The sequence below is a fragment of the Erinaceus europaeus genome, chromosome 9 (assembly GCF_950295315.1).
Source record: "Erinaceus europaeus chromosome 9, mEriEur2.1, whole genome shotgun sequence".
Lineage (NCBI taxonomy): Eukaryota > Metazoa > Chordata > Mammalia > Eulipotyphla > Erinaceidae > Erinaceus > Erinaceus europaeus.
Window position 1 is genome coordinate 119,406,353 of NC_080170.1, and position 12,540 is coordinate 119,418,892.

Genomic DNA, 12,540 nt, shown 5'->3' on the forward strand with positions numbered 1-12,540 from the left:
CCCAAGAGCAAATAAAACTCTGCCCCAGGACACTAGCAACAAAAAACAGATTCCATTCATGAATTTTTTTTTTAATACCGCAAGACTTTTTTCTTTCTTTTTTTTTTTTTTAAGATTTTATTTATTAATGAGAAAGATAGGAGAGAGAAAGAGCCAGACATCACTCTGGTACATGTGTTGCCAGGGATTGAACTCGGGACCTATGCTTGAGAGTCCAACGCTTCACCCACTACGTCACCTCCTGGACCACTCTTAAAAAAAAAAATATTTATTTATTTATTGGATAGAGACAGCCAGAAATCAAGAGGGAAGAAGCGACTCTCCTGCAGGTAGGGAGCCGGGAGCTCGAACCGGGATTCTCACGCTGGTCCTTGTGCTTTGCGCCACCTGCGCTTAACCCGCTGTGCTACCGCCGACTCCCATATTTTTAATTTATTTAGACATCAGGGTCATTACATTAAAGCTGGAGCTTGGTGCCGGCACTATGAATCCACCACTCCTGGTAGCCATTTTTCCTTTTCTTCCTCTCTCTTATTCTCTTTATTTTGATAAAGGCAGAAAGAAATTGAGAGGGGAGGGAAAGACAGAGGTGGAGGGAGGGCGGGAGGGAGGTGGGAAAGCACACACACCTGCAGACCTGCTTCACTGCTCATGAAGTATCTCCCTGCAGCTGGGGAGTGGGGGACTTGAACCTGGGTCCTTGTACACAGTACTGTATGCACTCAACTAGGTGTGCCACAGCCCTGCCCTCCCACTCATAAATAAATGTTAAGAAATGCAAAAAAAAAAAAAAAAAAAATCCATTATTTGACTCCAGAAGCAGAAAATAAGAGCTTATCAGACATGTAACTAATTTAAAAAAATTTTTTTTAATTGATTTATGAGAAAGATAAAGAACCAGGCATCACTCTGGTACACATGCTGCCAGGGACTGAACTCAGGACCTCATGCTTGAGAGTCCAATGCTTTATCCACTGTGGCACCTCCCAGACCACAACTAATTTTCTGAAAAATATGTGTTTATTTATTAATGAGAGGGATAGGAGGAGAGAGAGAATCAGACATCACTCTGGTACATATGCAGATGGGGACTGAACTCAGGACCTCATGCTTGAGAGTCCAACACTTTATCTACAGCGCCACCTCCTGGACCACACCTAATTTTCTTAATTGTATCACCTGTGTGAATGACAAAGATTCAGTTCAATATATGGTATGATTCTACTTTATTTTTTTTTAAAAAAAAAGATTATTTTTTTATTTTTTAATTTTTTTAACCAGAGCACTGTTCAGCTCTGGCTTATGGTGGTGCAGGGAACTGAACCTGGGACTTTGGAGCCTCAGGCATGAGAGTCTGTTTGCATAACCATTAGGCTACTTACCCTCCTCAAAAGATTATTTATTAACTAATATGAGAGAAAGCATGAAGCAGAGCATGCTTGCAAGCCCTGAGTTCTGCCACCATGCCATCTCCCTGGTCTAGTATCTTAACTTTTGAAGTTTAGCTTTTATTTCTTACCTGAGGGATATTAATTCCTTTTCTTATCTGCTCCTGTTCCCATCGGCTGAGTTCTTCGTCTTGCTCTCCAGTTACTAAGGCATCATCATCACTCCCTTCAATACCTGCAGCCAGAAGCAGTAAACGATACCAGAAAAGCAGTGAGAAGAGATGCTGTAAGAATGATCTCACAAAAATGAAGCAAAAATATTAACATTAACTTAATCTTACTAAAAAAAAAAACTGGGACTTCCTCTGTAATATTTTTATTTATTCATCTACTGGATAGAGACAGCGAAATGAAGACAGAAAAGAGAGGGAGAGAGACACCTGTAGCACTGTTCCACAGCTAGTGAAGCCTCCCCCCTGCAAGTGGGGACCAGGGGCTCGAACACTGGGCCCTTGCACATTGTAACATAGGCGCTCAAGCAAATGGACCACTGCTCAACCCCGGGACTTCCTCTTAAGTCCATGCCCAACTTGGCCGGTCTTATACGTACAGTACCCATGAAGGGAACGAAGAAGCATTAATGCGGCGGTTACCATTTCAGACGGACTGGTCTCTGGGAGCATGTCATCAACTCAACAAAGAAAAATAAAAACTGAGCTGACTAGAGGAACTTGTGCGTGTCAAGGGCTCAGCACAATACTGACTACGCAGGAGCACTCCAGAGACATTAACCTTAATCTTCAAGCTGCTGACCGCTTTTAAAAAGTTCAGTGAGGCAGCAGCACCCGAGTAAGAACAGTTTTCCGACCAGACAGAAGCCAGGCAGATGCGGCTACACTGTGTTCGGCAACAGGATGAAGTCACATAGAGGGGCAACCATATGGGCTCACTGGTGGGTTACATCAAGCTACCTATTTCCTCTGCAATCTTCTGTCTTTGTGACTTTTCTTTCACAGAGAAAACTATCCGGCGTTTCTCATCATCATCCTCGTCGTCACTGGCATCATTCTCGTCTTCTCGCACCAGGCGGCCTTTACCCGACTCGCTCTCGTGAGGAGTGAAATCTCCCAATTCCCGCGCCATCTGCCGCTTCTTCCTTGCAGCATGGATGAAAGCGGCATCTGGAATTTCTCCTGGAAACCAATGGTCAGAGTTATAAAGCCTGGTGACCGCAGGGCAACAAGACTCTAATTTACAAGGTTCAAATAATCTCACCAAGAAAGTCCCACCACAGTGGTGTTTGCATGTGACTTGCTATCACTCCCTTCCACACTGTACCTATCATCCGATCATTTTATTTTGAACTCAGTCTGAATGGAAACTCAACATTATACAATAAGAAATGCAGAACGGGGGTAGTCCGGGAGGTGGCGCAGTGCATAAAGCATTGGATTCTCAACCACGAGGTCTTGAGTTCAATCCCTGGCAGCCCATGTACCGGAGTGATGTCTGGCTCTTTTGCCCTCTCTGCCTATCTTTCTCATGAATGAATAAATAACTTAAAAAAAAAAAAAGCAGAATGGGGGCACACGTGGGGAAAATGGGGGTGAGGGGATCTACCTAAGCAGTTTTAACTGTAATTCTTTTGATTTACAGAAACAAAGTAATAAAAATCACATCACTGAATTAGAAAACATAAAAAATTTAAAAGCAGGTGGCACAAAGCACAAGGACCGGCGTAAGGATCCCGGTTCAAGCCCCGGCTCCCCACCTGCAGGGGAGTCACTTCACAAGTGATGAAGCAGGTCTGCAGGTGTCTGTTTTCTCTCCCCGTCTCTGTCTTCCCCTCCTCTCTCCATTTCTCTCTGTCCTATACAACAACAACGACAACAATAATAACAACAATAAAACAAGGGCAACAAAAGGGAGTAAATATTAAAAAAAAAATTAAAAACACTAACAATCCTAAAAATACTTTGATTTATACTATACCTCTTGAAAACTGTGCGCAATTTGCAGTTTATAAGTAGATTGAACTCTGCATCTAATTTTTCATTCCAATTATAGCATAAGCTTTTCTTGATGTTATGACTCTGTCTAAACATAATTTTAACGGCTTAACAGGATTCACCAAACAAAGCATAGTGGGCTATATAGTCAAATTGACCATTTCACTATAAAAAACAAAAACAAAACAGGGGTCGGGTGGTGGCACAGAGGGTTAAGTGCATGTGGCGCAAAGTGCAGGAACGGCATAAGGATCCCATTCAAGCCCCCGGCTCCCTACCTGCAGGGGAGTCGCTTCACAGGCGGTGAAGCAGGTCTGCAGGTGTCTATCTTTCTCTCCCCCTCTGTCTTTCCCTCTTCTCTCCATTTCTCTCTGTCCTATCCAACGAACAACATCAACAATGGCAATAATAATAACCACACACAACGAGGCTACAACAAGGGCAACAAAAAGGGGGAAAAATGGCCTCTAGGAGCAGTGGATTCATGGTGCAGGCACCGAGCCCAGCAATAACCCTGGAGGGGGGAAAAGAAAAAAAAAAAAAAAGCTTTGCCTAATTGTTATTTTAGTACATAACATCCCATTACATTACACTTAGAACTGGTAAAGGAAAAAAAGAAAAAAAAAAAAAGGCCATTTGTTGATTTACAAAGCAGAGCCCTATTTGTTTTTTTTAATATTTACTTATTTATTCCTTTTTGTTGCCTTTGTTGTTTTATTGTTGTAGTTATTTTTAAATTATTTATTTATATATATGTTTATTCCCTTTTGTTGCCCTTGTTGTTTTATTGTAGTTATTATTGTTGTTATTGGATAAGACAGAGAAATGGAGAGAGGAGGGGGAGACAGAGATGGGGAGAGAAAGACAGACACCTGCAGACCTGCTTCACCGCCTGTGAAGCGACTCCCCTGCAGGTGGGGAGCCGGGGCTGGAACCAGGATCCTTAAGCCGGTCCTTGCCCTTTGCGCCATGTGCGCTTAACCTGCTGCATGACTGCCCGACTCCCCGTATTTGTTTTGACAACAAAAGTGCCCGAGAACGAACTCTGAATGATGGGGCATTTGTAGGTCTTTCGCCTTATTTGCAAATACATCCTGGCTTCAGACTGGGATGCCCCAAGAAACAGTGCCTTGCCAGCTTCTTCCCAAACAACTATCTCAACTCAAGCCCCATCCTGAGGCCTTCCTTGCTGGAGAAGTACTCCGAGAACATACCTGGTCGGAGGACATTCAAGGAAGACAAGGCATTTGAAAAAGCGCCCCCAGCCTTTGGTTTTTCTTCTTCCTTCTCACTTTCCATATCCATCTCATCTTCCCCGCGCTCAATGAGAAGAACTCCGTCTTCTTGACTGTCGTCCTTAACATGGCCGGTTTTGTCCAAAGGTGGTTCGCCTACATTTTTAACGAGTAAACACATTTATAAAAATAAAAGCCATGAATTGAGACACTTTTAAATTCTATCACGGCCCCAACTCATTAAAATATGACTTTAACATCTATAAAAACCTCAAACCACTTCACTATGAAAATGAGATGTCCAGCATCAAATACAACTGGGCAATAAAATAGAAGGCACACAGGACTGCGCCAGAGGGTCTGCCCGATCCTGTTAGAATTCTACTGACTTCACACGTATCCATAAACTAGTGCAAAATATATACCTGAAAGCAGAAATACACGAGTCTGCAGTGAGGACCCCCCAACACTTCATCTGCACTATTCCAGCCTTCAGGTCCTGATTGTTCAGCAATTTGTTTGGCTTTGTATGCTAACTCTCTTTTTACCCACCAGGTTCCAAATGCCAGCATGATGCTGACCAGACTTCCCTGGACAGACGACCCCACCAATGTGTCCTGGAGCTCTGCTTCCCCAGAGACCCACACTATTAGGGAAAGAGAGAGGCAGGCTGGGAGTATGGACCAACCTGTCAACGCCCATGTTCAGCAGGGAAGCAATGACAGAAGCCAGACCTTCCACCTTCTGCATCCCATAATGACCTTGGGTCCATACTCCCAGAGGGATAGAGAATGGGAAAGCTATCAGGGGAGTGGAGGGGATACAGAGATCTGGTGGTGGGAATTGTGTGGAGTTGTACCCCTCCTATCCTATGGTTTTGATAATGTCTCCTTTTTTAAATAAACAAATAAGAATTTTACTGACTTATCTAAATTAACCATTTCTTCCACTACACTCCCAGAGAAACCATGTGTACTTCTTTGAGCACTATTTCATTTTAGAAGTCAGTTTCGTGGAACTCTAAGACCATTTAAGGTAGCCTATACAGAGAACCAAGTTCACAGATCAGATAACTTCTCTACACAATCAACAAACACTTCATGGACTATCGTAGTCCACACATCACCGCTGTCACCTTTCACCTGGTGTGATCTCCCCATAGGCGCTGTGCGCTGACTCCGACACGATGGCTGAAAGTTGGAGTGGATTGCTGACCAAAGCATCAACACCCCGACTCTCTTTCTAGGAATCTCAAATCATGAAGGAGGGACGAGTTGGAGAGCAGGTGGCACTAAGCTTGGTTGAGTAGCCACATGCAAACCAGGAAAGAGCAAGGAAGCAGTCCCAAGGACCATGTGGACAGTAAAGAGAGCTTGGCAATTCTCCGGTCACCCCCAGAGGAGGCCAGCTCCCAGACTGCTTTCCTGCCACAAACTCCACAAGGCACTGCTACATCACAGGGGGCTAACTAGTCTTCCTACTTCCTCCTGCAGTCAAGGGGCAGACATGGAAAGTCTAGAGTGATTTCTAGCTTGAAGCAACTAACCTGGCAATGCAGACAACAGGCACAAGAAATATGGAGACAAAGTTGAGACAACAATGTATCTTAAGCATGGTAGATATTGTCCCACCATTTTTCTAACACGTTCCCCTCCTAAAAACTGCTTCAAAAAGGTAATCTTTCCGGGGAAGCAATTACAGAAGCCTTCCACCTTCTGCACCCCATAATGACCCGGAGTCCATGATCCCAGAAGGATAAAAAATAGGGGAGCTACTAGGGGAAGGGATAGGATACGGAGTTCTGTTGGTTGAGGACTGTGTAGAATTGTACCCCTTTTATCCTATGGTCTTGACAGTGTTTCCATTTTATACATAAAAGTTAAAAAAAAAAAAAACAACTTTCCTTCTCAGACCACTGTCTGCTCTCAGGGGCAATATCAATACTCCATCTTTACTGAGAAGATCTAGGTCACTCTGCTCTAACTTCATTTACCATCTTACCTCGCTAGATGATGGCTTCCTTCTGCAGTACATTCTGCTTTTTTTTTTTTTTTTCCTCCTCCTCCAGGGTTATTGCTGGGCTCGGTGCCTGCACCATGAATCCACCGCTCCTGGAGGCCATTTTTTCCCCCTTTTGTTGCCCTTGTTGTAGCTTCGTTGTGGTTATTATTATTGCCCTTGTTGACACAATTCGTTGTTGGATAGGACAGAGAGAAATGGAGAGAGGAGGGGAAGACAGAGAAGGGGAGAGAAAGATAGACACCTGCAGACCTGCTTCACCGCCTGTGAAGCGACGCCCCTGCAGGTGGGGAGCCAGGGGCTCGAACCGGGATCCTTACGCCGGTCCCTGCGCTTTGCGCCACATGCGCTTAACCCACTGCGCCACCGCCTGACCCCCCACATTCTGCTTTTTTTGTTTGTTTTTTATATTTATTTTCCCTTTTGTTGCCCTTATTTTGTTGTTGTAGTTATTGTTGATGTTGTTGATGTCATCATTGTTAGATAGGACAGAGAGAAATGGAGAGAGGAGGGGAAGACAGAGAGGGGGAAAGACAGACACCTGCAGACCTGCTTCACCACCTGTGAAGCGACTCCCCTGCAGGTGGGAAGCCCGGGGGCTCAAACCGGGATCCTTCCGCCGGTCCTTGTGCTTTGCTTCACCCACTGTGCTACCGTCCGACTCTCTCTGCAATACATTCTAATGCTGAGATGTTTCCAGATTTTACTTATTAATGAGAAAAAGAACCAAACAAAGAATGTCTCTGGCAGTGGGGACCCCAGGCTAGCCCCCCCTTCTCCAAGGCCTCTGACGCTGAGACTTGGTATCTCAAGGGCCCCATCATTCCTGGCAGCCGTTTGTTGGTCTGTAGGGTGACAAACAGGATGCAGAGCGGAGAGACACCTGCAGCAACGCTCCACTACCCGTGATATCTCCTCCCCGCAGGTGGGAACAGGAGCTTTAACCCAGGTCCTCCCTCGTGCACGGTCACTTGTGTACTCCACTGTGTGTGCCACCACCGAAGCCTGATGGTGAGATTTAAAAATGATGTTACCAAGAATCTATGTCTGCTCTAAACCCTCACAAAAACCATGACTTTAAACACATAAACCAGAACTGTCAAAGGTCTACACGATCAGAAACGGTCAGGCAAAGACCTCTCAAGATCTTATTCAGTTTCATCAGCTCTGGCTTATGGTGGTGCAGGGACAGAAAATGGGTCTTCAGTCTCAGGTCTTCTGCATAACCATTTAGCAAAATGCCAGGAAATTTGCTCTTCTCACCAACAAAATGTTGCCATTTCCTTGAACTTGGCCAGGCTTTCCCTCTCTCCCCCTCTTCTCCTCTACACAGAGACACTGTTTTCAATTCTTTATCAAGACTGCCACTTACCCTTCTCTCTGTTAAGCTGTCCAGAGGCCTGGACTTCTCCCGTTTCAAGCTCACCAGGCCCCAGCCAGCCAGCTACTACTCCACAGAGTCCTGGAGCAGTCTGCAAAAACCATCCTTTCGACATCCTGACAGCCTCGTGGGCACGGGGCTTGGCTAGAGGACCGGTTCCTTCAGAGAAGGACACAGAAGCCCTGCCGGTAGGCCTCTCTCGGTCCTGGCTTCTTGAACTTTCCAGCACTATTTCACGCAACTCATCATCATCACGAAATACTCTCTTTCCCCCTCTGGCCTCAATGATGCTTTCACGGCTTTAGTAAACCCCCTCCCCCTCTATGTTTTGGGATTCCTGCAGGCAGAAACTGTAGGTTCTTAGACATTCTTCTAGTCTGCCGTTCCCACATCTCACACGAGATAAGCTAACTCGACGTCTCCAAGTGCTTACTGGCTAACTCCACTTCATCTCAAGCGTAATGATGGGCATTAGGAATGTCATGAAGAGGAACAGCATCATGGTTACACAAGACTTTAATACCTCAGGCTCCAAAGTCCCAGGGTCAAACCCCCATACCAAGATAAGTCCGAGAAGAGCAGTGCTTTGGAAACCAAACCCAGAAGATGGTGCAGTAGTTAGAGCACTGGTCTTAGCATAAGGCCAAGTCTGAACCCTGGACAGGGCTCCACAGCCCCATCGTTAGTGGAGCTGGCTAGTGGCAGTCTCTCAGAGGCGCGTCAAAGTAGAAGACAGGACAAGGCCACAGCAGATGAGCCTGTTCCCCATTGGCCCCTGCCTCAGCTCTAAGGTCCACAGCAAATGCTCTTTCCTCAGCTGTCACGTTTCCTGGCCTTCCTTGTACTATGTCACTGCGCACAGCTGGCTCTCAAGAGATCTGGGCGAAATGAGGCCGTTGTCCACACTCCAAGAGAACTGGTTCCCCTAAAAATACTCCTCCTCCCACCTGCCTTCCCTACTTCTGCGCATTCCACTGATACCCACAGTCACTCTCGGTCACTGTGGCACAAGTACTAAGACCGGACTATTTCTTCCAACCCAACAGCTAAAGCGGATTTCAAGACACGCAGCTTTCCCCTCAGGACGTCTCTTGAATACACTTCTCTTTGCATGTCTTTTTCCCATGCCGTGCCCAGAACAAACTTTTTTTTTTTTAATTTGCCCTGATAAGGAATTTCGACTGCTTGATGTATGCAGCCTCCTCCTGCCAAGCCAGGCTGCCTGCTATAAAAATATAAGTTAAGGTTTCAAAAAGCTCCCACCATGTCACTATCTTGCCAAGCCGCTGAACATGGCAACTCTAACTCCCCACTGGATACTAATATGCCTGACAAGCTGTCAACAAAGCATCTTTCACCCGAAGCCTGCCTCCCTCCAGCCATCCCCTGCTCTGACTTGTCCACCTGTTCTTTTCTTGCTCTTCGCTTAATCTTCTAAAAACGCTTCCATACTTTGCTCTTCTATCTTGTAGCATTTCAGTTATCAAAGATCCTGCTCCAAGATCCACTTTGTCTATAATGTGGTCCCTACCTGCCTCTTAAATCTAAACTAAGATACACTTCTCTGCCGAGAACACGAGAGGCAATAACTGAAAAAAAGGATTTCCCGAGGCCATCAGAATGAGGATAATTTAGATCACGGTAAAGTACAGTAACAAAGTCGCCGTCTAAAGTTCTTCAACACGGGCTCTGAGAGGACCTGGAAGATGTTTGCACAATGCTGGCGGCAATTCAATACAGCTGCTCAAGCCAACACCAAAGCCTGACATTCCGAACAGTTTTCAAAGAATCAAGCTAACTGCAACCACCACCAGAGAAATTGCAAACCTGTAAGTCTGGAGAGTGCCCGGCTCAAAAGGAACAAACCTGATTTTCAGGTTCAAGTCGGAACCTTCCTTCTGTTTGGCCACAGTTCAAACACGGGCAGCAAAATTGGGAGCGGACTTATTTGCCGCACTGGGAAGCAGTACAGTGCTAATTATTCTGTTTAAAACAGGCATATACAACCCACGTGTGCTACAATTAAACAGTAACTGTATCCTCACTCCATTTGGGCAGACCTGATGGCGAGTTCACGAGGCATGCATGGTACCCACCCAACCCCACCCCCCCCATAAAGAGCCCAGTCCTTACTGCTCGGTACTTACTGTCGGCTGGTGAGTTGAGTTCTGTCTTAATCTTCGATTTTTCAAGATCTTCCTTATATTCTTTCTTAAGCAATTTCACTATCTTTTTACTATAACTTGATTTCTTCACTTTGAAAACTTCTTCATTTTCTTAAAAAAAAAAAAATCAGAAGATGCTTTCAAACATTATCTTTTCTTCTAACTTTCACGAGATCCTGTAGGCTTCTAAACTTCTGCCACACATGCACCCAAACCGCCACATTAACTTGCAGTAATTTCACATCTCTGGGCTCTCGAAAATGGAAGCCAGTTTGGTAAGTCTGCAGCAACAAGCCTTGGTTTTCTTGAACAGCCTAACAACACACAGAACTTTACAAATCCCTGTGTTTCTTAATGTCTTTCTAAATAATCTACGGGGGAAAGGGAGGAATCACTGAAAAAAAACAATGACCAAATCATTATGGTAACTGAAACAAAATATCCAAAAGCCAAAGGTGCAGGCTGACAGAACTGTCAAGTCTAACCAACTCCCCATCACCGACCCCTACACAAGCCCACCGTGCGGGCGAACGGAAACTTGCCAAAGTCAGTCTGATGGCTCCATCACCCGCTCTGATGCGGCACTACTAAAAGCCGAGTCCACTTCACCCAATGCTCCCTGCATCAATCGAATAAAAACAAAACAAAAATCCCCCAAACCTGGCTATATTCCTTCTCGACGCTAAAGAAAGAAATTTTAAAGGGGGGAAAAAAAAATTACAAGGGGGAGGTCAAAAAATAAAGACAGTCCTCCCTTACGGAAAAGAAAAGCATGAGACATGCAAGTCGTGACGGCAGCGACCGGGTTAGATAAAACACATGCAATAAATGGGGGGTGGGGGGAGAGATGGGGGCGGGTGCTGGCGCACATGTTGCAGTGCGAAACGACCCGGGTTCGAGCCTCCCCCCAGTCCCCACCTATACAAGTGGTGCAGCAGCTCTGCAGGTCTCTCCCCCTTCCCTCTCGCTTTGTCTCTTATCAAATCAATAAAGACGGGAGGGAGAGGCAGAAAGAGACGGAGGCAGGGGAGACAGCATCACGGGTCTGCAAAAGCCTTTCCTGCCCGAGGCTCTGAGGTCCCCGCTTCAATCCCCAGCACAGCACCGCCATCGGCCAGAGCTGAGCCGGGGCTCTGCCAAAACAAACAAACAAACAAACAAACAAAAAAAGAAAACAGAAAAAAGAAAGAAATGATCCAGGGGGGGAGGTGGCGCAGGGGGTAAAGCATCGGGCTCTCAAGCATGAGGTCCCAGAGTTCAATCCCGGGCAGCACATGTACCAGAGCCACGGCTGGTTCTTTCTCTCTCCTCCTATCGTTCTCATGAAAAATACTTGCAATCGAGAGCGAGCGAGCGAGCGAGCGAGCGAGCGAGAGAGAGACAGAGACAGAGACAGAGAGGGATGGGAGATCCCGCTACCACTGCAACGTCACGGGTGGTGGAAATTAAAAGCACGATAAAAACCCGATCGAAGGCGCATTCCAGCTCTCAGCAGCTCTCTGCAGCCTGGACTCGCACCCGGGACCCAGGAGCCCGCCCGGAATCTGCATCCCACCTGCCTCTGTGGGGAGGAGCCCGGGCCGGGGCTCGGGGGCCCCGGGGTGGGGGCGCAGGGGCGGTCGGGGGGCGGCCGGGCCGGGCCCCGGCGGAGCCGGTTACCTTCCTCCTCGTCCTGGAAGCTCAGCAGACTGGCCCGCGGCGCCTCTTTGTTCTCCCGCGGCCTCTTGCGCGGCTTCAGCCCGTTGCCCGGCTCCGCGCCGCCCGGGCAGCCGCCCCCCGCCTCGGGCCCGGGGCCCGCGATGGGCGCACAGGGCGGCGGGCCCAGCAGCGAGTCCCCCCCGGCACCCCCGGGGCCCGGTTCCTCGCCGGTGCCCGGCGGCGGGGGCAGCAACGGCGGCGGCTCCTGCTCGTCGTCGCGCTCCCGCTCCTCCTCCTCTGAGTCGTTCCGCTTGCGCACGTTCACTCGCCGGGCCTTCCGGAACATCCCCGCGGCCCGCACGGCGGCCTCGGCCCCGCTCTTCACACCGCGGCACCGGCTGCGCCGAGCTCGGGACGGCGCACGCGCGCTCTCGCCGCGATCCAGCCGGGTCCTGCAAGGCTCCCGCGGTCGCGCTGCGCCACGCCCCTCGGTCCTCGGGGCCGTCTCCCCGCCTCTCGCGAGAACGTCCGCGATGTTCGTACTGCCCTCTGTCGGCCAGGAGGACTACTAACATGGAGCCGCTGGGTGAATCACAAAGGTGGAATCATAGAGACGAAAGGCAAGAGTAGACCCCATCGGCCTCCGCCCATTGTGCTGCAGGGCGTCTTCCGCCTTGACGTCAGCGGTCATGTGACGCGAGCTCC

General features: G+C 47.8%; 1 protein-coding gene across 1 annotated transcript in view; it reads right to left on the bottom strand.

Moving 5' to 3' along the window:
* The window catches only part of PAXBP1 (PAX3 and PAX7 binding protein 1), a 38,848-nt gene extending 26,537 nt beyond the window's left edge, over positions 1-12,311 (bottom strand). Inside the window, exons 1-5 of the mRNA XM_007519707.3 lie at positions 11,857-12,311; positions 10,180-10,308; positions 4,612-4,788; positions 2,360-2,581; positions 1,520-1,623 (exon numbers count right to left, since the gene is read on the bottom strand). Coding sequence (XP_007519769.2) covers positions 1,520-1,623; positions 2,360-2,581; positions 4,612-4,788; positions 10,180-10,308; positions 11,857-12,181 — 957 coding nt within the window. The 5' untranslated portion in view covers positions 12,182-12,311. The remainder of the gene's footprint in view (positions 1-1,519; positions 1,624-2,359; positions 2,582-4,611; positions 4,789-10,179; positions 10,309-11,856) is intronic.
* Positions 12,312-12,540: the final 229 nt, after the last annotated feature.